Raw genomic sequence first — 27,299 nt, 5'->3', positions numbered from 1 at the left:
TTTGCAGTTCGTCCTTGTTGCCCAGTCGGGCCATGGAGGTATGGTATGGGGGGGGGGGCGGTTTGGTGGGGGGCTGGTAGGTAGGTTGGTAGTGAGTTCTTCCTACTGTCCACGCCCTCCCCCTCTGGGGGCCCCACGTGGCGCTCCCCTCCAGATCCCTCTGCCGCCTCCTTCCTCTCTCTGGGGGGGTCGGCCTGGAGGGAGCAGAAGGACAAGAGACTGGGGTTGGGCAAAATTTCCAATCAGGACATAAAATCACTTTAACCCTAATACCAATGAAGAATAAAATGCAAAGACAGATTATAGAAGTCTGACAATATAAGACAAATAGAGAAGTCCTGGTGTGCCAGGCTAGTATAATTAATTTTTTCCCGGTATGGGACCTCCTATAAGCGTATGCATGGGCCTAATCATAGAGTTATTTATATATATATATATATATATACACAGTGGGGGAAAAAAGAATTTAGTCAGCCACCAATTGTGCAAGTTCTCCTACTTAAAGATGAGAGGCCTATAATTTTCATCATAGGTACACGTCAACTATGACAGACAAAATGAGAAAAAAAAATCCCGAAAATCACATTGTAGGATTTTTAATGAATTTATTTGCAAATTATGGTGGAAAATAAGTATTTGGTCAATAACAACAGTTTCTCAATACTTTGTGTTATACCCTTTGTTGGCCATGACACAGGTCAAATGTTTTCTGTAAGTCTTCACAAGGTTTTCACACACTGTTGCTGGTATTTTGGCCCATTCCTCCATGCAGATCTCCTCTAGAGCAGTGATGTTTTGGGGCTGTCGCTGGGCAACACGGACTTTCAACTCCCTCCAAAGATTTTCTATGGGGTTGAGATCTGGAGACTGGCTAGGCCACTCCAGGACCTTGAAATGCTTCTTACGAAGCCACTCCTTCGTTGCCCGGGCGGTGTGTTTGGGATCATTGTCATGCTGAAAGACCCAGCCACGTTTCATCTTCAATGCCCTTGCTGATGGAAGGAGGTTTTCACTCAAAATCTCACGATACATGGCCCCATTCATTCTTTCCTTTACACGGATCAGTCGTCCTGGTCCCTTTGCAGAAAAACAGCCCCAAAGCATGATGTTTCCACCCCCGTGCTTCACAGTAGGTATGGTGTTCTTTGGATGCAACTCAGCATTCTTTGTCCTCCAAACAAGACGAGTTGAGTTTTTACCAAAAAGTTCTATTTTGGTTTCATCTGACCATATGACATTCTCACAATCCTCTTCTGGATCATCCAAATGCACTCTAGCAAACTTCAGACGGGCCTGGACATGTACTGGCTTAAGCAGGGGGACACGTCTGGCACTGCAGGATTTGAGTCCCTGGCGGCGTAGTGTGTTACTGATGGTAGGCTTTGTTACTTTGGTCCCAGCTCTCTGCAGGTCATTCACTAGGTCCCCCCGTGTGGTTCTGGGATTTTTGCTCACCGTTCTTGTGATCATTTTGACCCCACGGGGTGAGATCTTGCGTGGCGCCCCAGATCGAGGGAGATTATCAGTGGTCTTGTATGTCTTCCATTTCCTAATAATTGCTCCCACAGTTGATTTCTTAAAACCAAGCTGCTTACCTATTGCAGATTCAGTCTTCCCAGCCTGGTGCAGGTCTACAATTTTGTTTCTGGTGTCCTTTGACAGCTCTTTGGTCTTGGCCATAGTGGAGTTTGGAGTGTGACTGTTTGAGGTTGTGGACAGGTGTCTTTTATACTGATAACAAGTTCAAACAGGTGCCATTAATACAGGTAACGAGTGGAGGACAGAGGAGCCTCTTAAATAAGAAGTTACAGGTCTGTGAGAGCCAGAAATCTTGCTTGTTTGTAGGTGACCAAATACTTATTTTCCACCATAATTTGCAAATAAATTCATAAAAAATCCTACAATGTGATTTTCTGGATTATTTTTCCTCAATTTGTCTGTCATAGTTGACGTGTACCTATGATGAAAATTACAGGCCTCTCTCATCTTTTTAAGTGGGAGAACTTGCACAATTGGTGGCTTACTAAATACTTTTTTCCCCCACTGTATATATATATACACATATACATACACTGGACAAATATATAAACGCAACATGTAAAGTGTTGGTCCCATGTTTCATGAGCTGAAATAAAAAATCCCAAAACTTTTCCAAACGCACAAAAAGCTTTTCTCTCAAGTTTTGTGCACAAATTTGTTTACGTCCCTGTAAGTGAGCATTTCTCCTTTGCCAAGATAATCCATCCACCTGACAGGTATGACATATCAAGAAGCTGATTAAACAGCATCATTACACAGGTGCACCTTGTGCTCGGGACAATAAAAGTCGACTCAAAAATGTGCAGTTTTGTCACACAACACAATGCCACAGATGTCTCAAGTTTTGAGGGTGCGTGCCATTGGCATGCTGACTGCAGGAATATCCACCAGAGCTGTTGCCAGGTGAATTGAATGTACATTTTTCTACCATAAGCCACCTCCAACGTTGTTTTAGAGAATTTGGCAGTACGTCCAACTGGCCTCACAACTACAGACCACGTGTAACAATGCCAGCCCAGGACCTCCACATCCAGGGACCTTCACCTGTGGGATCGTCTGAGACTAGCCACACGGACAGCTGATGAAACTGTGGGTTTGCACAACCGAAGGATTTCTGCACAAACTGTCAGAAACCATCTCAGGGATGCTCATCTGCGTGCTCGTCGTCCTCACCAGGGTTTTGACCTGACTGCAGTTCAGCGTTGTAACCGGCTTCAGTGGGCAAATGCTCACCTTCGATGGCCCCTGGCACGCTGGAGAAGTGTGCTCTTCACGGATGAATCCCGGTTTCAACTGTACTGGGCAGATGGCAGACAGCATGTATGGCGTCATGTAGGCGAGCGGTTTGCTGATGTCAATGTTGTGAACAGATTGCCCCATTGTGGCGGTGGAGTTATGATATGGGCAGGCATAACCTACGGACAACGAACACAATTGCATTTTATCGATGGCAATTTGAATGCACAGAGATACCGTGATGAGATCCTGAGGCCCATTGTCGTGCCATTAATCCATGACATCACCTCATGTCGCAAGAATCTGTACACAATTCCTAGAAGCTGAAAATGTCCCAGTTCTTCCATGGTCTGCATACTCACCAGAAATGTCACCACCCATTGAGCATGTCTGGGATGCTCTGGATCGACGTGTACGACAGCGTGTTCCAGTTCCCGGCAATATCCATCAACTTCGCACAGCCATTGAAGAGGAGTGGGACAACATTCCACAGGCCACAATCAACAGCCTGATCAACTCTATGCGAAGGAGCTGTGTCGCGCTGCATGAGGCAAATGGTGGTCATACCAGATACTAACTGTTTTTCTGATCCATTCCCAGTCATGTGAAATCCATAGATTAGGGCCTAAAGAATTTATTTCAATTGACTGATTTCCTTATATGAACAGTAACTCAGTAAATCTTTGAAATTGTTGCATGTTGCGTTTAAAACAACCAGTCGTTATGTTTATCTGATTGTCAAACAATTTACATTTGACATTTTAGTCATTTAGCAGACGCTCTTATCCAGAGCGACATACAGTTAGTGAGTGCATACATTTTTCATACTGGCCCCCCGTGGGAATCGAACCCACAACCCTGGCGTTGCAAGCGACATGCTCTACCAACCTTTACAATCACTTCAAAGGGCTCCTTTACTAGGCTACCCAGGCACGTTCATCCATTCGCAAACATATTTCCAGCCTCCAAACAGTAGTGAATGGAAAGAGACATCCGTTACACAAAACACCAAAAAGTGTAAGGACATTTGGCGATTGTCATTAGGTCAGAATTTATGCATTCACTGCTGTCTGCACGCGTCTCGGTGTCGGCCACTCATCTCTGCCTTGGCAAAATGTCAGGGTTCTCGTCGAACCACATCGCATTTTGGAGCGTAGGCTATACCACCCGTTTTCAAGTCAATTCGCTTATTTTTGATGCCTCTGTCATGCAGTAATGATAAAAAGTGGTGTAGTAGCCTACAGTTTGACATTTAGTTTTAATTATTGTGATAGGCTCATTATTTCCTGGTACGGCATACCCTCACTATTTATTTTGCCGGGACGCCGGACTGGACCGTATCGCACTGCCTTACTTTCACCCCTGCTAGTAGTTCAAAGTAATGGACACATGACTCACAGCCTTCGCATCAGTGATTGCCAAACACATACACACTCCTCCAGCTCTGTCACACACATACGCAAGCACCCCCCCCCCATCCCCATCCCCTCTCCCCTGCATACCTGCTGTCCTGTCCTCTGCCCCTGCTCCCGGGGAGTCTCGGTCTCCGGTGCCCGAGCCGTCGTGCCACGGGCGTTTACGTGGGGGCAGTGAGGCCATGTCCAAGCCCTGCAGGCAGGAGGAGTGCTCGCGGTTGGCAGGGGACGGGCTATTGTGCGGTTGGCCATGCTCCGAGCGCTGATTCTCTCGGTAAGCCTCGTGACCTGGGACCAAACACACACAATAACCTAAACACTGGGCTCTATGGGGAGATGTGGCTAAAACGGACCCTATTACTCACAATATTTGGCAGTATTTATTTTATAACCTGTTTCTCAGCTGTCAAAATATTCTCAGTATTGTCACACTAAAAATCATCTGGGGCTGCAGTATACGTAGCTTACGTCCTTTCACTATCTTGAAATGTGTACATTACATGGAGGGAGACTGACCCGCTGCTAGCCATGATTTTTGTAAGGGTTAGCCTACTATGCTATTCTTTCCTAGCATTAGCATTGTCCATTTGGAGCTGTTGGCCTGCCACGCTAACCAAAATGTCCCGTCACAGACTACCCTTGTTCGATAGACATCCCCTTTACCTTGATTTCGCCCTCCCTCCCAGGCCTCTTGACGTCTGCCTTCCTCATAGTGTGGGGGGAACTCATCGGGGTTGGGGAGCAAGCCCTGGCGTCTACCTCCACCACCTCCTGAGGTAACAACCGACGGATGAGTGAAAGATAGGACCCATAGATTGATGGACAGACATAAAGACAGACAGACGAAAGACCCATAGATTGATGGACAGACATAAAAATACAAACAAGATAGATCATTAAAGGAAAGTGACAAAGACAACACAAACTCAGCTGGTCTTACCTCCTCCTCTGGGTGGGCCCCCTCCTCGGGGGGGTCTCCCCCTCTCTCCGTTGTCCCAACCTCCACCCATCTCATTTGAGGCGTCAAAGTTCTCCTCCTGCACGCCAAACTCATCAGGGAACCCCCTCCCCCCAGGGTGACCCTGTCCACCCCCTCTGTACCTGCACAGAAAAGGGACCCCATTTGAGTGGAGATACAGCAGGCCCTTTGAAACATCTATGCCCTACTGTCCATGCTTTACACTATATATCAGGAAAAGAGAGGTTCACACCTCAGGACACTAAGTAAAGGCTAGAAAACAAATCACATATGATTTTGCTTACTCTCAGTAGTGCAAGGCTTGATATGGCAACTGCTAGTCAAAATACATGACTGCTTTCTAAGATACAAAACACATCAGCTTCTGTTATGAGAGGAAACATCCACTAAGAAGATGACTTGGGCCGAGATTCAATCCCAGGTGCGTTATAACAGTGTTTTCCACTAGCGCCGGCTGTCATACTTTTTCCACTTAAATGAACTAGAATGAACTATATGAATTAACTAGGCTGCTTTTCAATTCGCAAGTCAGAAAAAAAAGTCAGCCGAGCCTTCTCCCGCTAGCATGAATGATATGCATCTTCTAGCGATCTATTGAAAGGACAGGCGCCTGTCAGTCACAAAGTGAGCGATGACAGAGAAACCCTGCTGGTTTGACAGTCTGTCTGTCCCGCTGCCAATTACCTGGGTGCAGTGGTGTAAAGTACTTCAGTAAAAATAAAGTACTACTTAAGTAGTTTTGGGGGGTCTCTCTACTTTACTATTTATATTTTTGACAACTTTTACTTCACTACATTCCTAAAGAAAATAATGTACTTTTTACTCCATACATTTTCCCTGACACCCAAAAGTACTCGTTACATTTTGAATGCTTGGCAGGACAGGAAAATTGTCCAATTCACACACTTATCAAGAGAACATCCCTGGTCATCTCTACTGCCTCTTATCTGGGGGGACTCACTAAACACATGCATTGTTTGTAAATTATGTCTGAGTGTAGGAGTGTGCCCCTAGCTAACCGTAAATAAAATAAAAATGGAAATTGTGTTGTCTGGTTTGCTTAATATAAGGAAATTGAAATGATTTATACTTTTACTTTTGATACTTAAGTATATTTTAAACCAAATACTTGACTTTTACTCAAGTAGTATTTTACTGGGTGACTTTCACTTCAGTCATTTTCTATTAAGGCATCTTTACTTTTACTCAAGTATGACAATTGGGTACTTTTCCACCACTGCCTGGGTGTGTGTTGTGTACGGTGTGGTTTCAGTCAAATTTCTTTACACGGAGGGAGAGCGCATGATGCTCCTTCATCGTCTATGTAAGTCAATTTGTACGTCCCATATGTGTTTACGATGAGTCGACATCCACTTAGCCTATTGTTTTCTAGCACATTTATTTATTTTCTTTCACGTGTTTCATATGCAGCCACGAAGTGCTGGCACATAGGCTTCCTGTGATTTGATTGACGAACAGCGAGCTTGACTAGTTTATAAATGGTGTCGAACTGATTGAATAAAGGCTCTCATATCCTTGCCGTTCATAAATCATACAACTTAGTTATATGTCCATGGTATCGCATCGGGACAAGTAAACTAAAGATCTCGTTTGTATATTTGTTATGAAGTCCATCAGGACTTGCCAGACAGTGACCTTAAAGTGAGTGACGTTCGTAGCCGACCGAATCGCATCGGTAAGAGAGCCGTTCATTAGGCTCCCTAATTTGCAACTGGTAGGTTTTTGGGCGATTATCTGCAGATAAATTATGAAAACATTCTATGAAGATGGTGAACCCTCCTCACTGTAGGCTTAGTGGCGCGATCGCGTCACTCTGGTCCAAAATATGATTTAAAAAAAACGATTGAATTGTTTTAAATGCTAATCATACTTACATGGTATTTTCAAAGATCTTGATATAGGTCTACTGATTTAATCAAAGTGTTGACAACGGAGTAGTCAACTGCTGCTTACTATGTTGTAAAGCACATGATTAACACCTGCTTCATTCTTCAATCATACCTGTATTGCAGATATCTGAGAAAATGCCTCTTTAAAAGTAAGCTTGAAGCCTTACAAGATTCTTTAAGAAGATCTGTGGGTCAGTTGTTAAACAAGGATAAAACAATTAATAATTACATACTGCAATTCACAAAGAGAGTTCCAAACACTTGTTGAAATTCTTTCATCAATTTAACTGATGTCATTCTATCTCTTCTCTTAAAGCTGCAATATGTAACTTTTTGGGCGACCCGACCAAATTCACATAGAAATTCTATCATATATTATAGATCTGTCATTCTCATTCAAAGCAAGTCTAAGAAGTGGTAGATCTGTTCTAAGTGCGCTATTTCTATGCTTCCCGTTCTTGAGTTTCATTTTTGCATCTTTTACTTTCGGTTTTGTACAAAAGCTTCAAACAGCTTAAAATACAATATGATTGGTAATGGAAAATATATTTCACAGTGGTTTAGACTGTACAAAGTTAATAGGAAAGTTGGTCGGCGGGTTAGTAGACGATTTTGTAGGAAAGATAGGTTGCGAGTTAGGTGGACAGTTAATGTGTGAGAGTTGGTAGAAAAGCTTGTTGGCGAGTTGGTCGGCGAGTTGGTAGGAAAGCTAGGTGGCAAGTTGGTAGAAAAGCTAGGTGGCAAGTTGGTAGAAAAGCTAGGTGGCAAGTTGGTAGAAAAGCTAGGTGGCGAATTGGTAGAAACATTTGTTGGCGAGATGGTAGGAAAGTGAGTTAGTAGGACATTTTGTTGGCAAGTTAGTAGGAAAGTTAGACCCACGTGTCATGAGTCCTGGCCATGCCTCGGTGGAGGCCGCCTGTCTCTCTGCCTCTGGTCAAACGCCTCTCCTAGACCCTCATAACCATCATACCTGACACATAGGCCCAGAGTTTTGATGTGGAAGCAACCCATAGATACTTTAATATAGTAAGTAAGGGATCAGAGCAAAGGTAGGTTTGAAAGTCAAAGGATGCGGTCAAGATGAGAATTATGTAAAAAGTAGGTGAGAGGTGAGACTTTCACACTAAATTGGTTTGGAGCGGTTTTTCCCGAACTCTGGCGCGTTTTCCCACTTTGTTCGGTTCATCTGGACTAGTGTGAACACTATCTGCACTCGGGAGTGCACTAAACAATGCACCGTGGTTCGCTCAAAAAAAGTTGGTCTTGGTTCGATTCCATTCGTACCGTGGTGCAGTTCGCTGCAGGTGAGAACGCAGTCCGGACCAAACTGCAAGATTTGGTTAAATGCACGCAGTACCTTGACATTCTGTGAGTAGCAGCGCATTTACTAGCGCATCCGATGCAGATTAGGGGAGACGGGCGCTCAGAGCAGCTATTGCCCTGTTTCCTCCCGCATGTTGTTGGAAGACCAAAGCGAAAATAATATGAAGTTTGCTTCTTGAAAATCATAGATGAATTTAATTAAGGTGTAGAGGTACATGTAAACACTGTATGAGCGCTTAGGTGAGATTTCAAGTAAGTATAAAGATGCAGGTTAGAGAGCCGGTAGAAGTGGCTGATGGCACGGGCGTAAGTAGAGAGACACAAGATTAGAGGTCACAAACGAAAAGCAAGGTGTCCACATCACCAACGAACTATCATGGTCCAAGCACACCAAGACAGTCGTGAAGAGGGCACGACAAAGCCTATTCCCCCTCAGGAGACTAAAAAGATTTGGCATGGGTCCTCAGATCCTCAAAAAATTCTACAGCTGCACCATCGAGAGCATCCTGACTGGTTGCATCACCGCCTGGTATGGCAACTGCTTGGCCTCTGACCGCAAGGCACTACAGAGGGTAGTGCGTACGGCCCAGTACATCACTGGGGCAAAGCTCCCTGCCATCCAAGACCTCTATACCAGGCGGTGTCAGAGGAAGGCCCTCAAAATTGTCAAAGACTCCAGCCACCCTAGTCATAGACTGTTCTCTCTGCTACCGCACGGCAAGCGGTACCGGAGTGCCAAGTCTAGGTCCAAAAGACTTCTCAACAGCTTCTACCCACAAGCCATAAGACTCCTGAACAGCTAATCATGGCTACCCGGACTATTTGCACTGCCCCCCACCCCATCCTTTTTACGCTGCTGCTACTCTGTTAAGTATTTATGCATAGTCACTTTAACTCCACCCACATGTACATATTACCTCAACTACCTCAACTAGCCGGTGCCCCCGCACATTGACTCTGCACCGTTACCCCCCTGTATATATAGCCTCCCTACTGTCACTTTATTTTACTTCTGCTCTTTGTTTTTCTCAACACTTTTTTTTTTTTTTTTTTTTTTGTTGTTTTATTCTTACTTTTTTTGTTTAAAATAAACGCACTGTTGGTTAAGGGCTGTAAGTAAGCATTTCACTGTAATGTCTGCACTTGTTGTATTCGGCGCATGTGACCAATAAAATTTGATTTGATTTGATTTGATTTGATTTTTGGTATTTCTAACCTGTCATCCCTGCGGCCTCGGAACTCTCCCACATCGTGGGGAAATCTTTCCTCAGAAGAGCCCCAGTTTCCCCCTTCTCCTCCTTGCCCTCCCCCTCTGTGGCCTCCCTGGTAGTCCTGGCCGAACCCTCGCCTGCAGCTCTCCTCTCTCCGTCCGTGGAAGTCCTGGCCCCCCTCATTAAAGTCTGAGGGTCCGCGGCGCCCCTGCTCGGAGTCTCCCCAGTAAGAACCGGAGCCCTGGTCGGAGCCCCCAGAGCCGCCCTGGCCTCCAGGTGGAGGACCCATGTGGTGGTTGGGAGGCCCTCGGGTATCTCCTTGGGAGAATCGGCGACATGCAGACAAACAATAGACAACAGTGCCGTTAACATCCTGAAATAAAATTAGTCAAAATATAGAGGGCACTGAAATGAATGTCAGATAAAACAAAGCTCTTTCATTGGAGAATCTCCATTGAGAATCCTTTTTAGTCCAGGACTAGGCTTAATCTGTGTCTGGGAAACCAGCCCTAAGTGTTTATGACGGTAGGTATCAACTGTATTTTGTAATACAGTATATGTGTTTGAAAAGTAAATCTTCTCTGGTCTGAGAATTTGGGTTCTCCTACCTTTGCCATTGGGTCCTTGCTGCCCCATCCCATGCATCATGGGTCCAGAGTTTTGGCCCACCTGTGAGATATGTTGTTTTTAGGATTTAGTCTGCTTTACCAGCCATAACTTTATTTTACTCACATGAGAGCGAGCGGAGCGAGGGAAGCATACTAGAGTTACAAATAGCCTCTTCTAGCAGGCTTCTTTCTGCATGTCAAATATCTGTATAATGTCAGCACCATTTGAAAGACAAGGAGGATTATGTTGGAAGATATCGTTCACAACAAGCAATAGGGCTGGGTAGAATTGGTGACTGTTCAGTTAATTCTTAAGTCAGGTTCCCACAAAACCCTTATCGAATAGTTTCAACAAGCATTGGATTGAACTATCTTGGATAATTTCATGGTGCACACAAACAAAGGCCCCAAAAAAGGCACACAAAAGGCCTTACTGACTAATGAGTTTTACCTCAATGTAGCTAGCAAGTTGGCTAACCAATGACACAATGTTGCTACAATGACCGCCACAGAACAATCCAGCCCAGGTGAATTTTTACCTCTGAAGATTCAACAAAACCTTGTCACATTTTTATTTAGAGAGCCTGCCTTCATATTTCCAACACATTTTGGGGGGGTTTGACAGCTAGTTTGACAATCTCACCTGGTGCTGCATGTAGGACGGAGGCCCCTGCATGTTGCCTGGTAGTCCCTGCATATTGCCTGGGGGTCCTTGCATGTTTCCAGGGGGGCCCTGCATGTTGCCAGGGGGTCCTTGCATGTTACCCTGCGGTGGTCTGTGCATCCCACCCGGGGGTGGCCCCTGCATGTTACCCATCACAGGCATGCCCCCCATGCCTGGCATGTTGCAATGTGTCCTTGGAGGGTTCTGCATGGGAGGCCCCATCCCCACTACTCCCTGCATGGGTCCCTGTGGGCCCATCATGCCCCCCTGGCCTCGAGGAGGGGGCCCCATCATTGCTACCGACGGGGGGCCCTGCATGTTTCCGGGCGGCCCCTGCATCCCTCTGGGTCCGGGAGGCATGCCGTGAGGCCCCTGGGGGCCCATGTTTCTGTGGGGGCCGGGGTGCCTCTGCATGCCCTGGGGCCCGTGGTGGTCCGGAGGACCCATCATGCCAATGATGTGGGGCATCTGCTGAGGTGGCATAGACTGGGGGAAGCCCTGAGGGGGTGGGGGCATGGGTCCTCCCTGGCCAGGGAAAGGTGGCATGGGTCCTTGTGGGCCTCCTGGGGGAGGCATGTTCCCGTCCATCGGATTCAAACGGTCCATCTTCATTTGCTGGGGAAAATAAGATATGTCGCTAAATCAACCTATACTGCATTTTCAATCTCTACTGTTTCTCACTTCTTGCGTGACTATGAGCAGTACACCACCTGTCACAGTGGTCAACAACTCTGGTACTGGGTGTGCTGACTTTTGTTCCATCCCAGCAATAAGACACCCGATTCAACTTGCTGAAACAAAAGCCTGTAGCTGCTGTCCAGGACTAGGGTTGTTGACCATTGACCTAAAATGTATTTCTCTTGCAATCACTCTTTCATGTTACCCATTTTTGTCACTTTCACACTTTTGTCACACATTTAGGTATTTGTTTGTTTCAAAGTGGGCACTTTGCCTCGGACCTCTCACCTCTAGCATCATCGGGTTGGTGTTGGTCTTCTCGTCCATTTTCTTCTTCTCTCCTCCTGGGGGCATGAGAAGAACCTTATTATCTGCCCAGGCCTTAAGGATGGAGAGGGGGAAGGAGACAAATGAAGTGAGATACTAAGAGATGTCACAGAGCAAATACTACATTTACTCACAACAGACCTATGTCTTGCTACTTTTTCTTGACGTCAACATGAATGTTTACAAAATTGAAGGTACCTGTTGGAATTGGGCAGGGATGGGTTTGGCGTAGGGGACCTTCTTCTGTGGCACTTTCTTCAGGTCTTTCTGTAAAATCTCCTCAATCCCCCAATCCAAACCTGGGATGCTCATCTCCTCCTCGGATGCAGTCTCTTTACCTTGAGAAAAATCGAACTACATTACCCATAGTCCACCAGTACCACTCCAACCTTGCAGCCACCAAACATCACCTACTGTATATTACATTGCTAGGACTATAAAGACTGTAAAAGTCACAGTCCATTGCTTTACCTTTGTTAGAGCTAATTCACCTACAAAACTACACCTTTACCCCCCCCCAAACCATTTCTTTGACTTAGATGAGACTTTGCGTAGGGTAAAGTGTGAATGGGTGTCCTCACCGCTTGCCTCTTGTTCCATGGCAGCTTTGAACTGGTCAGGGATCCCCATGCCAGGAATGGCAGCTAAACTGTTTGGCTCCATATCATCTGGAAAACAAACCCAGAACCACAAGTCAAATGGTGACACTATGTAACCTTGACTGGACAAACTTGTCTGGTTGCACGTGCCAACTCACGTGCACAAACACCACAGAAAAACTAAAACACACAGCGTACATATTTACACACACACACACACACACACACACACACACACCGTATTCCACTCCATCCTCTGACATCCCTGGTAACAAATTCAGATTGTATCTGTCCCTCATCTTGTCCCCTGGGCGATTCCTGGTCCAGAATTTACTGAGAAAGAAAGCGAGAGATAGGGAGAGAAATCAGGCAGGGAACACTTCAAAGCCCATCTGACCAGACATTTGAGATGACACATATATTCAGTATGCAGCCAATGCGGAAATCAAACTCAAAACCTACTTCAAGCAACTGAGTCGTTATCAAACAATGTTACAATAGAAATATGAGAGAAATGTCTATCAATAGGGGTGTGTACATTCTCCCTTTTCAAGATGATTCGATACACTTCTAGATACAATACAGGAACGATACGTTTAAGTTCGAAATGATTCGGTGTGATTAGACGAACGAAACAATGCGATTTGGTTCGATATGATGCGGTTCGATGCACTAACATTTGTTGCATAAAGACAATTATTTTCCATTCTAAATGAATAATAAATGGGTGAATGACAGAAATCGCATTTAGATTAACAGAACATGCAACTCCTGTAATGAAGCAGCCATTAAAAAGTTATTTTCAAACATTTTCCAAAATGCAATTCGCGGGAAAACTCCATTCTAGACAGCACACCTGATGAAAGCAGTTCCATACAGTGAAAGTATTCAGACCCCTTGACTTTTTCCACATTTTGTTACGTTACAGCCTTATTCTAAAATGGATAAAAAAATTACAAATTCTCAATCTACACACAATACCCCATAATGACAAAACGAAAACAGGTTTTTAGAAATGTTTGCTAATTTATTACAAATAAAAAACAGAAATACAATATTTACATAAGTATTCAGACCCTTTGCTATGAGACTCGAATTTGAGCTCAGGTGCACCCTGTTTCCATTGATCATCCTTGAAATGTTTCTACAACTTGGGAGTCCACCTGTGGTAAATTCAATTGATTGGACATGATTTGGAAAGGCACACACCTGTCTATATAAGGCCCCACAGTTGACAGTGCATGTCAGGGCAAAAACCAAGCCATGAGGTCGAAGGAATTGTCAGTAGAGCTCAGAGACAGGATTGTGTCGGCACAGGTCTGGGGAGATCCTTGATGAAGTCCTGAGCGCTCTGGAGCAGGTTCTCAGACTGGGGCGAAGGTTCGCCTTCCAACAGGACAACGACCCTAAGCACACAGCCAAAACAATGCAGGAGTGGCTTCGGGACAAGTCTCTGAATGTCCTTGAGTGGCCCAGCCAGAGCCCGGACTTGAACCTGATCGAACATCTCTGGAGAGACCTGAAAATAGGTGTGCAGCGACGCTCTCCATTCAACCTGACAGAGCTTGAGAGGATCTGCAGAGAAGAATGGGAGAAACTCCCCAAATACAGGTGTGCCAAGCTTGTAGCGTCATACCCAAAAAGGCTTGAGGCTGTAATCGCTGCCAAAGGTGCTTCAACAACGGAAACCCTGGCAGTTACATGCAGGAGTAGACGTACCAGATCAATCCCAAAAAAGATGAGACACATTTTCAGAAGGTAAAAAGTAAATCAGAGTAAACATTTAGTGAACCGGCAGTTCGTAACATTTGAATTTTCTGACCGATACATGCTACATTTGGATTGGTTTGGAGTCCCGATGCACTCGTATCTTAAACATTTGAACAGGATTCCGAGCCATATCGGTTAATTGTTACAACCCCATCTATTAACCTTATGAACAATTCCTTGTAGCCTAGCTTCCCTGTCTTCCCTGTTCTGGTATGGGTGGAGAGTTATGTCTATGTTTTTGATCCTCTATGGCTTGTGTATTTGTAAGCTTACCTGGTGTGGTCGTTGGATCCAGAGCAGAGGATGTGCCCAAGTGGGTGCCACGCCAGGCTCCAGATCATGCCCTCATGGGCCATCTCCATACCACCCACCTCCTTCTCCACCCTGACAGAAAGCACAGTAGAAATACAAGATAAGAGCATGACGTGACATGAAAACGGTCATAAATGGTAATGACCCCAGTCATTTGTAACATGCATAATGTCATTAATATAGGCTTTGTGGAGGAATGATTCATGTTCAGAGGTATTCAGACTATATTTATGAGCATTGCCCCCTTCCACATGATTAATGCTTGCTATCATACATTTGAACTATGTTCATTGAAATGACTGATGCAAAGAAATCAAGCCTTTGGCCAATGATTGGTAGAGGAAATTACATCCTGTGTGTCAGTTGGAGGGTTGAGCTGTCACTCTTACCCTACGTTCCAGAAGAGGAGGGATCCGTCCGAGCCTCCGCTGGCAAACAGGCCCTCGTGGACAGGGTGCCATGCTACAGCTGTAGACAAGAGGTTTAACACATATATTTCACAAACATACACACATTATTTCTCAGGGATGGTTAACTCTTGAAATTCCATCTGTCTCTGAGTTATGTATATCAGCTTTTAGTTTTTTTGCACCATATTTATGGAACAATCTTCAATGCTCTTAAATTGGATGTCTTGGTGCCTCTAGGGCAATTCAGAAACCTGATTGAGGACCTTTTTACTGATGAATGTGTTTTTTTATGATGGTGCTTTTTTTCTTATTGCGTTTTGTATTTGATGTGTATATTTCTGTAACTCATGTGTAAAAGAGACCTTGGTCTCAGTATGACTCCCTGACAAAATAAAAGGTAAAGAAAAAAAAAAATGTATCCGAAACTCAGGATCCCCACAAAAATAAAGTGGTCTCTCAACTCAAGGAGTTTCCCCTGCCCACCAGCAAGAATTATAGAGAACATTCACATCCTTGAAAGAGCAGAACACAGCAGAAACAATCCATAGCAACACTAACTATAATCAAGCACACAGGCGCACACACACCAGTGTAAATAAACCAAACATTTGGCATCATAATATTCCTCTAGCTACATCAGAGGCCATTTACTACACTAAGTGCTGAATGGAATAGGCCAAGTCACATCAGTCAAGTCAAAGCAGAAATACAGGTTCTCTCACACACACCTGTGGCCTCTTTCTTGTGGCCCCGGAACACCTGCAGCTCCTCCTTGAGGTTGCGGATGTCAAAGAGCTTACACAGGTGGTCGCGGGACGCTGTCAGCAACCAGTTACCATTCAGGTTCCACTTCACCTCCATCACCGTGTTCTTATGGGCGTGACTTGGGGGAGGGGGGAGAGTAAGCGTAAGGGACTGATACCTTTTACACACTACTAAGCTGAGGCAAGCTGAGCTGGCCTGGTTGTGCATCCAGCAAGTTGCTGACAAATATCCAAACAAGCACAGTACGGTTCAGCTTGGCACAGTAGTGTAAAAAGGGTATAAGTTCCTTTCTGTCCTCCAAGTTGCCTCAACCATTTTAAAACAGATTTAACCATTTTACTATCTGTAATCTACTGAGAAACTACATGGTTACAACGTCATTTTAACAAGAAAGCATTAATCGTTACCGAGAAGTAACACATTTTGTTCGATAATTTCTCAGGGGGCTCTGGGTTTTGGGGATGGGGTGCTTAATGCCAGCTGTGTGCTGCTTCTGCTGCCTCTGGGTAAAACTCACAGTGTGGCCAAACTCTGCCCGCTTTTGGGATCCCAGAATTTGATTGGCTGCTGGCTGTCTTTGCTCCCGGAAACCACCAGGCCTTTAGTGGGGTGCCAGTCCACGCACTTCACGTCAGCTCCGTGACCTGTGGAGGAAGAACACATTTAATATGTGTAAGGGTGTGTGTGTGTGTGTGTCAGAGGCAAAAGGACGACAGAACCAACATACAATAGTTAACTTGTATGTGCATCTGAGAGGTGGTGTGGTCTACTACAGGTGTGTGTGACAGATACAGCGTGTGTGTGTGTGTGTAGGGGGAGTCACTCAATCCCACCCTTACTCACTGTAGGGTGTGTAAACATAAAACTTGGGCAATATACTGTCTTGTACCAATGCATATACATTATAAAAGCTGGAAGCAGCATTGCCAGGGTTCAGCTGTGTGCCCACTGTGCCACCATCAGGAGAAATTGGGCACATTGCCCTAGGACAAGTTACTTCTGTGCTATTTATCACGCTTGCCAAATATCAGAACTCAAAATCAAACAGATCATGCAATATAATATACTTTTGATGTATTTTGGACCATTTTCAATGATGTTGACTATTTTAAACGTATTCTTCAGAACCGCTAGACCGATTGGCACCAAATCTGGTATATAGCATCTATGAATGCACATCTTCAAACACACTATTTTCCAAGACTATAGCTGAAACAATATGGCTGCTAGGAACCAATAAGCTTGCATGAATGGGGTTAGCTAGACTCATCCTTGAGCATGTGTGCCACATTTAATCACTGAGTCAAACAGATGAAGAGATATAAAAATGTGCTTGCATATGTTGAGTCTTCAGTGTTGGAGCATGTGTACCAATTTTTGTTATAATACGAATATCCGTGACTGATTTATATGCATTAATGTGACAGACCACGCCCACGTGAATGTTTATTGGTCAGTTGCAGCTATATTGTTTGACATACTAGCCTGGATTGTAGTGAGTTTACAGACCTTGGTCCATAGATGCAACATATCAAGTTTCATGAAGATCGGTCATTCGGTGCCAGAGTAGCTTTTTAAGTGTTTTTCACAAAATTCAAAATGGCGGAAAATCCATCATGGCGGACCTTATGCGTTCTTGAGGCAAATGTGTTCCTTGTGAGGAGAGGGATCTATGTACCAAATTTCAAGACTCTAGGTCACACAGGGTGAGGGGCTTGACCTTTCAAAGTTAGCATTTTCAATCGCTTGTTATAGCGCCACCATGTGGCCAATTGGCATGGCATTGCATGGGAGAGTGTGGCCTTTGGCCTTTTACCATCATGCCAAGTTGCGCTGTCCTAGGCATCACCATCTCACAGGAATTTGCATGTTATCTGGTATAATAATAATAATAATAATAAATAATAATAATAAACGCTGACAAATACAATAGCGTTCCACCAGTTTGCTGATGAACCCCTAATTATTAAAACAGTAGATGTGGTAACAGACAAAATTCACAGTAATTACACATAGATTACATATAGTGTGTGAGCGAGAGTGTGTGAGTATAACAAAAGATATGAAGATAAGGTGACCAGAGACACCAACAAGGTTTAACAATGTGTAAATGTGTGTGATAGGAGATAAATTACTGTATGAACCATTGGTGACATGACTGACCTGAGTGACATTTCTACACTAAGCATCTACCTAGTTCATTATGTGATGGTATCTGAAAATGCCATTTCATCTAGTGTTGTCATGATACCAACATTTGACTAACGATACGATACCAGGCCATGTATCACGATACCAAGTAGTATCGCGATACCACGGGGGAAAAATTCAGTGGCCTAGCGTCCTGTTCGCCCTGTCCCCCGGACACTTGTTCCTGTTTTCTAAACGTTATGCGCATGCAGGGGAGACCCGTCATTCAGGGCAGGTAGCCCCACCTGTTTTGAGCCCCATAAAAAATATATATAAAAAAAAAGGCTCACCTGTTTTGCATTTTATTTTGTCATTAATACGTGTCACATATCAGTTTGCAAACAATGTAAAAATATATATATATATCATTGAGTTAATAAACCCGCATACAAACATGGTCTCTCTTTTGTTTTCTTGAGTAAGGCAGCTCCAAAATGCAGGTGTTTCAGCCTAGCTCAGTGCTTTCTGTGGTGGTTGGGCAAGCCAGCAGAAAATAGGAGCGTTGCGCCGTGATTGGCTCAGTGTTCTGTCACTCATGGGGACACTACGTCACCGCCAAGTCTAAGTCCTTAGTAAGGGTAGACATTGAAAAGTCAAGCCCTTTGGGTCCTGCCATAGAGCTACATTAGAAGTGCCCTTCCAAGAAGGCTCAAGGTTATTGGCCACAGACAAAATGACGTCAAATCACATTATATGTACAGTAGCTTTGATTGGACTGATCGTGTAAACATCTTACTTTAAAAATATTCGCTAAAATAAAATGCAAATTAATTACTTAAAAATCATACAAAGTGATTTTCTGGATTTTTGTTTTAGATTCTGTCTCTCACAGTTGAAGTGTACCTATAATATAACCTCTACATGCTTTGTAAGTAGGAAAACCTGCAAAATCGGCAGTGTATCAAATACTTGTTCTCCCCACTGTATATATAAATTCCAATCGTACTTTATCAAAAACGTTTTCAAAGTCAGCTATGAATACCAGGCCTGGTTTCCCAGATTTGTCATAGTATTCTATTGTTTCCAGTACTTGTCTTATATTATGTAAAATACCTGTCTGATTAGGATTAATAATATCCAACAACTCTATACATTTTGCTATAATTTTTGCATCACAACACTGAAGTGTAAGGGGCCTCCAATCTTTTTAATGGACTGGATCTTTATATTTACCACTTGGATCCTGTTTCCGTAATAATGAAATCAGACCTTCTTGTTGAGTATCTGATAATCTATTAAATACTTTGTGCCTCCCTTACTCCACCAGACAAGATCAGGAAAAAAAATGCATTTTAGTTAAAAACTGCTGTATCTTTCTTTTTCTTTTTTACCACTAGGCATAGTGCCATATACATTTACCCTAGAAGTACAGCTAGGCATCTCTGCTGTAAAAGCACATTAATTCAATAAGAAAATTGTGAACTCATAGCTAATCAATTACTTACAGTGGAAACAAAAAACGAATAAGTGAAATAGTAGTGATCAATGAAAGTCAATTCACTGAAGACAACACAGACTAATCAATGGAAAATCTGCACAAATCTGAGTACAGCGTGCACATCTCTAGTTTTGGTTCATATACGGCTTCTCAATAGCAAAAAGAAAAAGAAAAAAACATTGTCAACCCACGGTAGTCTAATGCATCAGGTTATATCAAAATATGAGGGTGTCCAAACTGGCAAACTGTTTTCATCTAAAAGTTCAATTCTGCATTTATTCTTCAATGAGCACAGTAATGTTTATTTAGTTTATTGCAAGGCTCAAAAAACCAAAAGCAAGCAAAACTGGTTTGAAGTAAATGGTCAGTTCCGCATTATTCTTCAACGAGCACAGTAAAGCTTATTTACACTGAACAAAAATATAAACACAACATGCAACAATTTTACGGAGTTACAGTTCATATAAGGAAATCAGTCAATTGTGATGAATTCATTAGGCCCAAATCTATGGATTTCACATGACCGGGACAACAGATCTGTTGGCCAAAACAAGAAAAGAAAAGTAGGGGTGTGATCAGAAAAACAGTCAGTATCTGGTGTGACCACCATTTGCCTCATGCAGCACGACATCTCCATTGCATTGAGTTGATCCGGCTGTTGATTGTGGCCTGTGGAATGTTGACCCCCTCTCCTCTTCAATGGCTGTGCAAAGTTGCTTGATATTGGCGGGAACTGGAACACGCTGTCGTACACGTCGATCCAGAGCATCCCAAACATGCTCAATGGGTGACATGTCTGGTACGTATGCAGGCCATGGAAGAACCGGGACATTTTCAGCTTGCAGGAATTGTGTACAGATTCTTGCGACATGGGGCCATGCATTATCATGCTGAAACATGAGGTGATGGCGCCGGATGAATAGCACGACAATGGGCCTCAGAATCTCGTACGGGTATCTCTGTGCATTCAAATCGCCATCAATAAAAAGCAATTGTGTTCGTTGTCCGTAGTTTATGCCCATACCATAATCCCATCGCCACCATGGGACACTGTTCACAACATGCCGTCTGCCCGGTACAGTTGAAACTTCTCCAGTGTGCCAGTGGCCATCGAAGGTGAGCATTTTCCCACTGAAGTCAGTTACGATGCCAAACTGCAGTCAGGTCAAGACACTGGTGAGGACGACGAGCACGCAAATGAGCTTCCCTGAGACGGTTTCTGACAGTTTGTGCAGAAATTCTTTGGTTGTGCAAACCCACAGTTTCATCAGCTGTCCGGGTGGCTGGTCTCAGGTGAAGAAGCCGGATGTGGAGGTCCTTGGCTGGCGTGGTTACATGTGGTCTGTGGTTGTGAGGCCAGTTGAACGTAGTGCTACATTTTCCAAAATGACGTTGGAGGCAGATTATGGTAGAGAAATTAACATTCAATTCTCTGGCAAAAGCTCTGGTAGACATTCCTGCAGTCAGCATGCCAATTGCACACTCCCTCAAAACTTGAGACATCTGTGACATTGTGTTGTGTGACAAAACTGCACATTTTAGAGTGGCCTTTTATTGTCCCCAGCACAAGGTGCACCTGTGTAATGATTATGCTGTTTAATCAGCTTCTTGATATGCCACATCTGTCAGGTGGATGGATTATCTTGGCAAAGGAGAAATGCTCACTAACAGGAATGTAAACAAATTTGTGCATAACATTTTAGAGAAATAAGCTTTTTGTGCATATGGAACATTTCTGGGATCTTTTATTTCAGCTCATGAAACATGGGACCAACACTTTATATATTGCGTTCATATTTTTGTTCAGTGGAATTTATTGCAAGGCTCAAAAGACAAGTCAACTACAATGACATTGCATACAGTATATAATCTGTGAAATTAGCAGATTAGGCCAAACTTTCTGCATGGCCTGCGAATAGTTCAATGTAACTTAACTTGTATTCAAAATTGTCTGCAACTGTAAACATATGAACATAATACTAGCAAACAAGGTGTTTACTTTATTCATGCTTGGCAGGAACAATTTTATTCAATTCGCACAAGGATGCAAATATGTAGCCTTGCTAGCCGCCTGATCTTGCGAGCTTACATGAGAGATCAGGCAACTCGCGTGGCTAGCCAATATGCTCTACAATGACACCCCCAATCCCTTCCAAGCTTTTATTAAAACAAATTAAACCATGCAATCAAAGAGGAATGGGTTTTTCCTGACTAGGGTGTTTATACGGCAAAGACTTGATCGATCATACTGTGACTAACTGTGAATCATGCTGAACCATCAAGATCCTGCCTTCAGACAGACAGACACACACACTCTACAGAAAAGAACACACCAAACTGTGTACTCTTATAATGTACTAATATAGAACAACGGGCACTGAAACCAGTTCCTGTGAATATACACTATATATACAAAAGTATGTGGACACCCCTTCAAATGAGTGGATTCGGCTATTTCAGCCACACCTGTTGCTGACAGGTGTATAAAATCGAGCACATAGCTATGAACTAGCATTAGCCTTTATAGCTAAATATTATATAAAGAAAACCTATGCAATTAAAAGTAAATGCTCGTGCAACGTGACTAGTTGGTGTTGGGATAGGCCTACCTACAGTATACATCCACCAAGGTTTTGACTATTTAAAAAACATTGTTAATTGATAATCAATCGGATATTAACAAAATTAAATATAATTACAACAACCACCGCTAATGTACAGTACCAGTCAAAGGTTGTCACACCTACTCATTCAAGGGTTTTTCTTTATTTTGACTATTTTCTACATCGTAGAATAATCAAAACTATGAAATAACACATATGGAATCATGTAGTAACCAAAAAAGTGTTAAACAAATCAAAATATATTTTAGATTTTTCAAAGTAGCCACCCTTTGCCTTGATGACAGCTTTGCACACTCTTTGCATTCTCTCAACCAGCTTCATGAGGAATGCTTTTCCAACAGTCTTGAAGTAGTTCCCACATATGCTGAGCACTTGTTGGCTGCTTTTCCTTCACTCCAACTCATCCCAAACCATCTCAACTGGGTTGAGGTCGGGTGATTGTAGAGGCCAGGTCATCTGATGCAGCACTCCATCACTCTCCTTTTTGGTCAAATAGCCCTTACACAGACTGGAGGTGTGTTTTGGGTCATTGTCCTGTTGAAAAACAAATGATAGTCCCACTAAGCGCAAACCAGATGGGATGGCGTATCGCTGCAGAATGCTGGTGGTAGCCATGCTGGTTAAGTGTGCCTTGAATTCTAAATAAATCATTGACAGTGTCACCAGCAAAGCACCCCCACACCATCACACCTCCTCCATGCTTCACGGTGGGAACCACACATGCGGAGATCATCCGTTCTCCTACTCTGCGTCTCACAAAGACATGGCGTTTGGAACCAAAAATCTCAAATTTGGACTCATCATACCAAAGAACAGATTTCCACCGGTCTAATGTCCATTGCTTGTGTTTCTTGTCCCAAGCAAGTCTCTTCTTATTATTGGTGTCCTTTAGTAGTGGTTTCTTTGCAGCAATTTGACCATGAAGGCCTGATTCACGCAGTCTCCTCTGAACAGTTGATGTTGAGATGTGTCTGTTCCTTGAACTCTGTGAAGCATTTATTTGGGCTGCAATCTTGAACTTATCCTCTGCAGCAGAGGTAACTCTGGGTCTTCCATTCCTGTGGCGGTCCACATGAGAGCGAGTTTCATCATAGCGCTTGATGGTTTTTGCGACTGCACTTGAAGAAACTTTCAAAGTTCTTGAAATTGTCAGGATTGACTGACCTTCATGTCTTAAAGTAATTATGGACTGTTGTTTCTCTTTGCTTATTTGAGCTGTTCTTGCCATAATATAGACTTTGTCTTTTACCAAATAGGGCTATCTTCGGTATACCCCCCCACCTGTTTAAGGAAAGAAATTCCACAAATTCACTTTTAACATGGCACACCTGTTAATTTAAATGCATTCCAGGTGACTACCTCATGAAGCTGGTTGAGAGAATGCCAAGAGTGTGCAAAGCTGTCAAGGCAAAGGGTGGCTACTTTGAAGAATCTCAAATCTGTTTTGATTTGTTTAACACTTTTTTAGTTACTACATGATTCCATGTGTTATTTCATAGTTTTGATGTCTTCACTATTATTCTACAATGTAGAAAATAGTCAAAATAAAGAAAAACCCTTGACTGAGTAGGTGTCCAAGCTTTTGACTGGTACTGTAATTAGTATTGAATATTTAAATGCAGCCTCAAGCATGGCAATAGCACTTCTACAGGCCAAAGGGCCAACAGACAGTGAATAAATATACGTGAGTAAGGACTAATCAACAACTAGCAACTGATGCATTTAAACGCAGTATCAGTTGAGGTCCATAGATACAATCAATGAACAAATTTGCCAAATGAGTTGTGCATTTCATGGATGGTTCTGACTTATGGGTACAGAAAAGGAACATGTTGCGGTGCAATCCCCTAAAAGTGTCTGTGTGAATGTGTTTTTCCAGGGGCGAGTCGTGGTGTCCAGTGAGGTGTATCAATTTGGTACAGCTGTATGTGTATTCAACAGAAAACATACCTCTGAGAATTCTCTCCTCGTAACAGCGTAGAAAGTCCCAGATGCGTACGGTTCCGTCGTCAGAGCAAGTGGCAAATTTATTATCCGTAGGTGAGAAACTGAAGACAGAGTGAGGCAGGAAGAGAATCAACAATGCAGGAAGACACAGTTGGGCTCCCAGGGTCAAATCCTAGTACAACCCAGTACAGTTCAACCACTTATGGGGGCCATTTCCTGGGCACATCAGCAACCTCTCCCTCTAGCTGTGTATTGGCATTTAACAAAATTCACAAAAGGTTTAGCTGACCAGTGATAGAAACCCAGACAAAACAGTCTTGCCCCACAACTAACACGTTACATCATTACACTACAACGTATCTACCCAAAACGTAACACTTATCAACCTGTATAACCATAAAAAACAAACTACACTCAGATAGGTCTAAACTGTAAGCCAAAAGCAATCTTCACACTAGACGTAAGCCCAAGTTAAATGAATCTTCCTCAGTTTACACAAGCATTACCGTCTGAACTCCACCGCAAATGACCAATACCTACAAGTGTAATGACCCTACACTAAAGCAACAGGTAAGCAATCCAGCAACAACAAAAAATATCTATCATCACTAAATCAGTCAAAATTCTGAACTAAATCCTAACCTGCCCTTCTTATCAACATGCAAAATATCTGCCAGCCATTCATGCTCTTCAACAACTCTTGCCCAGTCCCATTGCGGTCCTACCCACCTGCCCTATTCCCTTCAGTGTTTAGACTGAGGTGATCAGAATAGTGAACGCAATATGGCGAAGGCTCTGCCATGCCCTCCAATAGGCCTAGTGAAATGTTGGCCATAATGCATGATCTAATCAGATTTGTGCAAAGGGGGCTAGGTGAAAGGGAGCAACCAAAATGTAACTAGGATGTCTCGGGTTAGATTACAGATAGAGCCTTAATATTTGTTGAGATACAGTGGGGAAAAAAAGTATTTAGTCAGCCACCAATTGTGCAAGTTCTCCCACTTAAAAAGATGAGAGGCCTGTAATTTTCATCATAGGTACACGTCAACTATGACAGACAAAATGAGAAAAAAAAAATTCTCCAGAATATCACATTGTCGGATTTTTAATGAATTTATTTGCAAATTATGGTGGAAAATAAGTCTTTGGTCAATAACAAAAGTTTCTCAATACTTTGTTATATACCCTTTGTTGGCAATGACACAGGTCAAACGTTTTCTGTAAGTCTTCACAAGGTTTTCACACACTGTTGCTGGTATTTTGGCCCATTCCTCCATGCAGATCTCCTCCAGAGCAGTGATGTTTTGGGGCTGTCGCTGGGCAACATGGACTTTCAACTCCCTCCAAAGATTTTCTATGGGGTTGTTGAGATCTGGAGACTGGCTAGGCCACTCCAGGACCTTGAAATGCTTCTTACGAAGCCACTCCTTCGTTGCCCGGGCGGTGTGTTTGGGATCATTGTCATGCTGAAAGACCCAGCCACGTTTCATCTTCAATGCCCTTGCTGATGGAAGGAGGTTTTCACTCAAAATCTCACGATACATGGCCCCATTCATTCTTTCCTTTACACGGATCAATCGTCCTGGTCCCTTTGCAGAAAAACAGCCCCAAAGCATGATGTTTCCACCCCCATGCTTCACAGTAGGTATGGTGTTCTTTGGATGCAACTCAGCATTCTTTGTCCTCCAAACACGACGAGTTGAGTTTTTACCAAAAAGTTATATTTTGGTTTCATCTGACCATATGACATTCTCCCAATCCTCTTCTGGATCATCCAAATGCACTCTAGCAAACTTCAGACGGGCCTGGACATGTACTGGCTTAAGCAGGGGGACACGTCTGGCACTGCAGGATATGAGTCCCTGGCGGCGTAGTGTGTTACTGATGGTAGGCTTTGTTACTTTGGTCCCAGCTCTCTGAAGGTCATTCACTAGGTCCCCCGTGTGGTTCTGGGATTTTTGCTCACCGTTCTTGTGATCATTTTGACCCCACGGGTGAGATCTTGCGTGGAGCCCCCAGATCGAGGGAGATTATCAGTGGTCTTGTATGTCTTCCATTTCCTAATAATTGCTCCCACAGTTTATTTCTTCAAACCAAGCTGCTTACCTATTGCAGATTCAGTCTTCCCAGCCTGGTGCAGGTCTACAATTTTGTTTCTGGTGTCCTTTGACAGCTCTTTGGTCTTGGCCATAGTGGAGTTTGGAGTGTGACTGTTTGAGGTTGTGGACAGGTGTCTTTTATACTGTTAACAAGTTCAAACAGGTGCCATTAATACAGGTAACGAGTGGAGGACAGAGGAGCCTCTTAAAGAAGAAGTTACAGGTCTGTGAGAGCCAGAAATCTTGCTTGTCTGTAGGTGACCAAATACTTATTTTCCACCATAATTTGCAAATAAATTCATAAAAGATCCTACAATGTGATTTTCTGGATGTTTTTCCTCAATTTGTCTGTCATAGTTGACGTGTACCTATGATGAAAATGACAGGCCTCTCTCATCTTTTTAACTGGGAGAACTTGCACAATTGGTGGCTGACTAAATACTTTTTTTCCCCACTGTATGTCCCAGGCGATCTGTTGTGTACTGTGTAGATCTAGCAATATATACACTTTACAGAATGGAAATGATAGGCAGTGGCTGTGGCACCATATCATTGCCAGATTTGCAGTGTTTAGGCTTATGTCTGAAAACATCAGAGAAATAGATTTTCAAATGTTGTGTCCCTTTTACAGCGTCATGGGGTCGTGAAGTCCTGTCAGTCAAACAGATAATGTGGCTCTATCTGTAGTTGGAGCAACAGTTGCAGCATGGTGATAAAGTGAGGTATTAGGCCAATGTACTATAGCCCTCGTGACCCCCCCAGACTATAGGCCCAAACCTGACTCATACCAACACCAAAGATTGCCTACATGGCCCTGCTAACAAACACCTGTTGAACTTCTTGACTAGTTCCTTAATTGCCATCTTCAGGTTTGGAGCACATCCATCAATGCATGTATGATGTACAATTTTTCCAGGACTATGGCCACAGCCCTAAGATTATTTATTTTCCATTGTTCCTGGAGATTCAATGCACGTTCAACAACAACATTAAAAGTATCTCAGAAACATCAACATTCAAAGAAAATAAGTTATGGCATTGAGAAGTTATATATTAAAAACTGAAACTTTAAGTTTTGTGTTATACTTCAGAGGGAAATCCAGCATAAAACCCTATTCACAATCTTTATTGATTATTTTCGTAAAGCTCCATGAAGGCAAAACCACCAAAGGTAGAAATATACAGCAAAGGCAACTTTTTATACAATAAATCGCTCTCAACTGCACCGCCCCATTCAATGTAGATTTAACTGTTA

The 27,299-nt window shown here is 43.3% G+C and overlaps 1 protein-coding gene across 4 annotated transcripts in view; it reads right to left on the bottom strand.

The window, feature by feature from the left end:
• The window catches only part of LOC121587475 (pre-mRNA 3' end processing protein WDR33), a 43,231-nt gene continuing 15,932 nt past the window's right edge, over positions 1-27,299 (bottom strand). Inside the window, exons 7-22 of one of the 4 annotated variants that reach the window (XM_041904436.2) lie at positions 23,949-24,046; positions 16,264-16,390; positions 15,710-15,864; positions 14,961-15,039; positions 14,533-14,643; positions 12,728-12,822; positions 12,472-12,558; positions 12,089-12,228; positions 11,852-11,944; positions 10,865-11,500; positions 10,222-10,282; positions 9,619-9,931; positions 5,131-5,291; positions 4,854-4,961; positions 4,278-4,478; positions 1-194 (exon numbers count right to left, since the gene is read on the bottom strand). In XM_041904436.2, coding sequence (XP_041760370.2) covers positions 103-194; positions 4,278-4,478; positions 4,854-4,961; positions 5,131-5,291; positions 9,619-9,931; positions 10,222-10,282; positions 10,865-11,500; positions 11,852-11,944; positions 12,089-12,228; positions 12,472-12,558; positions 12,728-12,822; positions 14,533-14,643; positions 14,961-15,039; positions 15,710-15,864; positions 16,264-16,390; positions 23,949-24,046 — 2,557 coding nt within the window. In that variant the 3' untranslated portion in view covers positions 1-102. Of the gene's footprint in view, positions 195-4,277; positions 4,479-4,853; positions 4,962-5,130; positions 5,292-9,618; positions 9,932-10,221; positions 10,283-10,864; positions 11,501-11,851; positions 11,945-12,088; positions 12,229-12,471; positions 12,559-12,727; positions 12,823-14,532; positions 14,644-14,960; positions 15,040-15,709; positions 15,865-16,263; positions 16,391-23,948; positions 24,047-27,299 lie in introns of those variants that run through there. The other 3 variants (XM_041904437.2, XM_041904438.2, XM_041904439.1) reach the window with 3 other exon arrangements.

The sequence above is a fragment of the Coregonus clupeaformis genome, chromosome 18 (assembly GCF_020615455.1).
Source record: "Coregonus clupeaformis isolate EN_2021a chromosome 18, ASM2061545v1, whole genome shotgun sequence".
In the NCBI taxonomy this organism is placed as follows: domain Eukaryota; kingdom Metazoa; phylum Chordata; class Actinopteri; order Salmoniformes; family Salmonidae; genus Coregonus; species Coregonus clupeaformis.
This window is presented reverse-complemented; position numbering and strand designations above follow the sequence as displayed.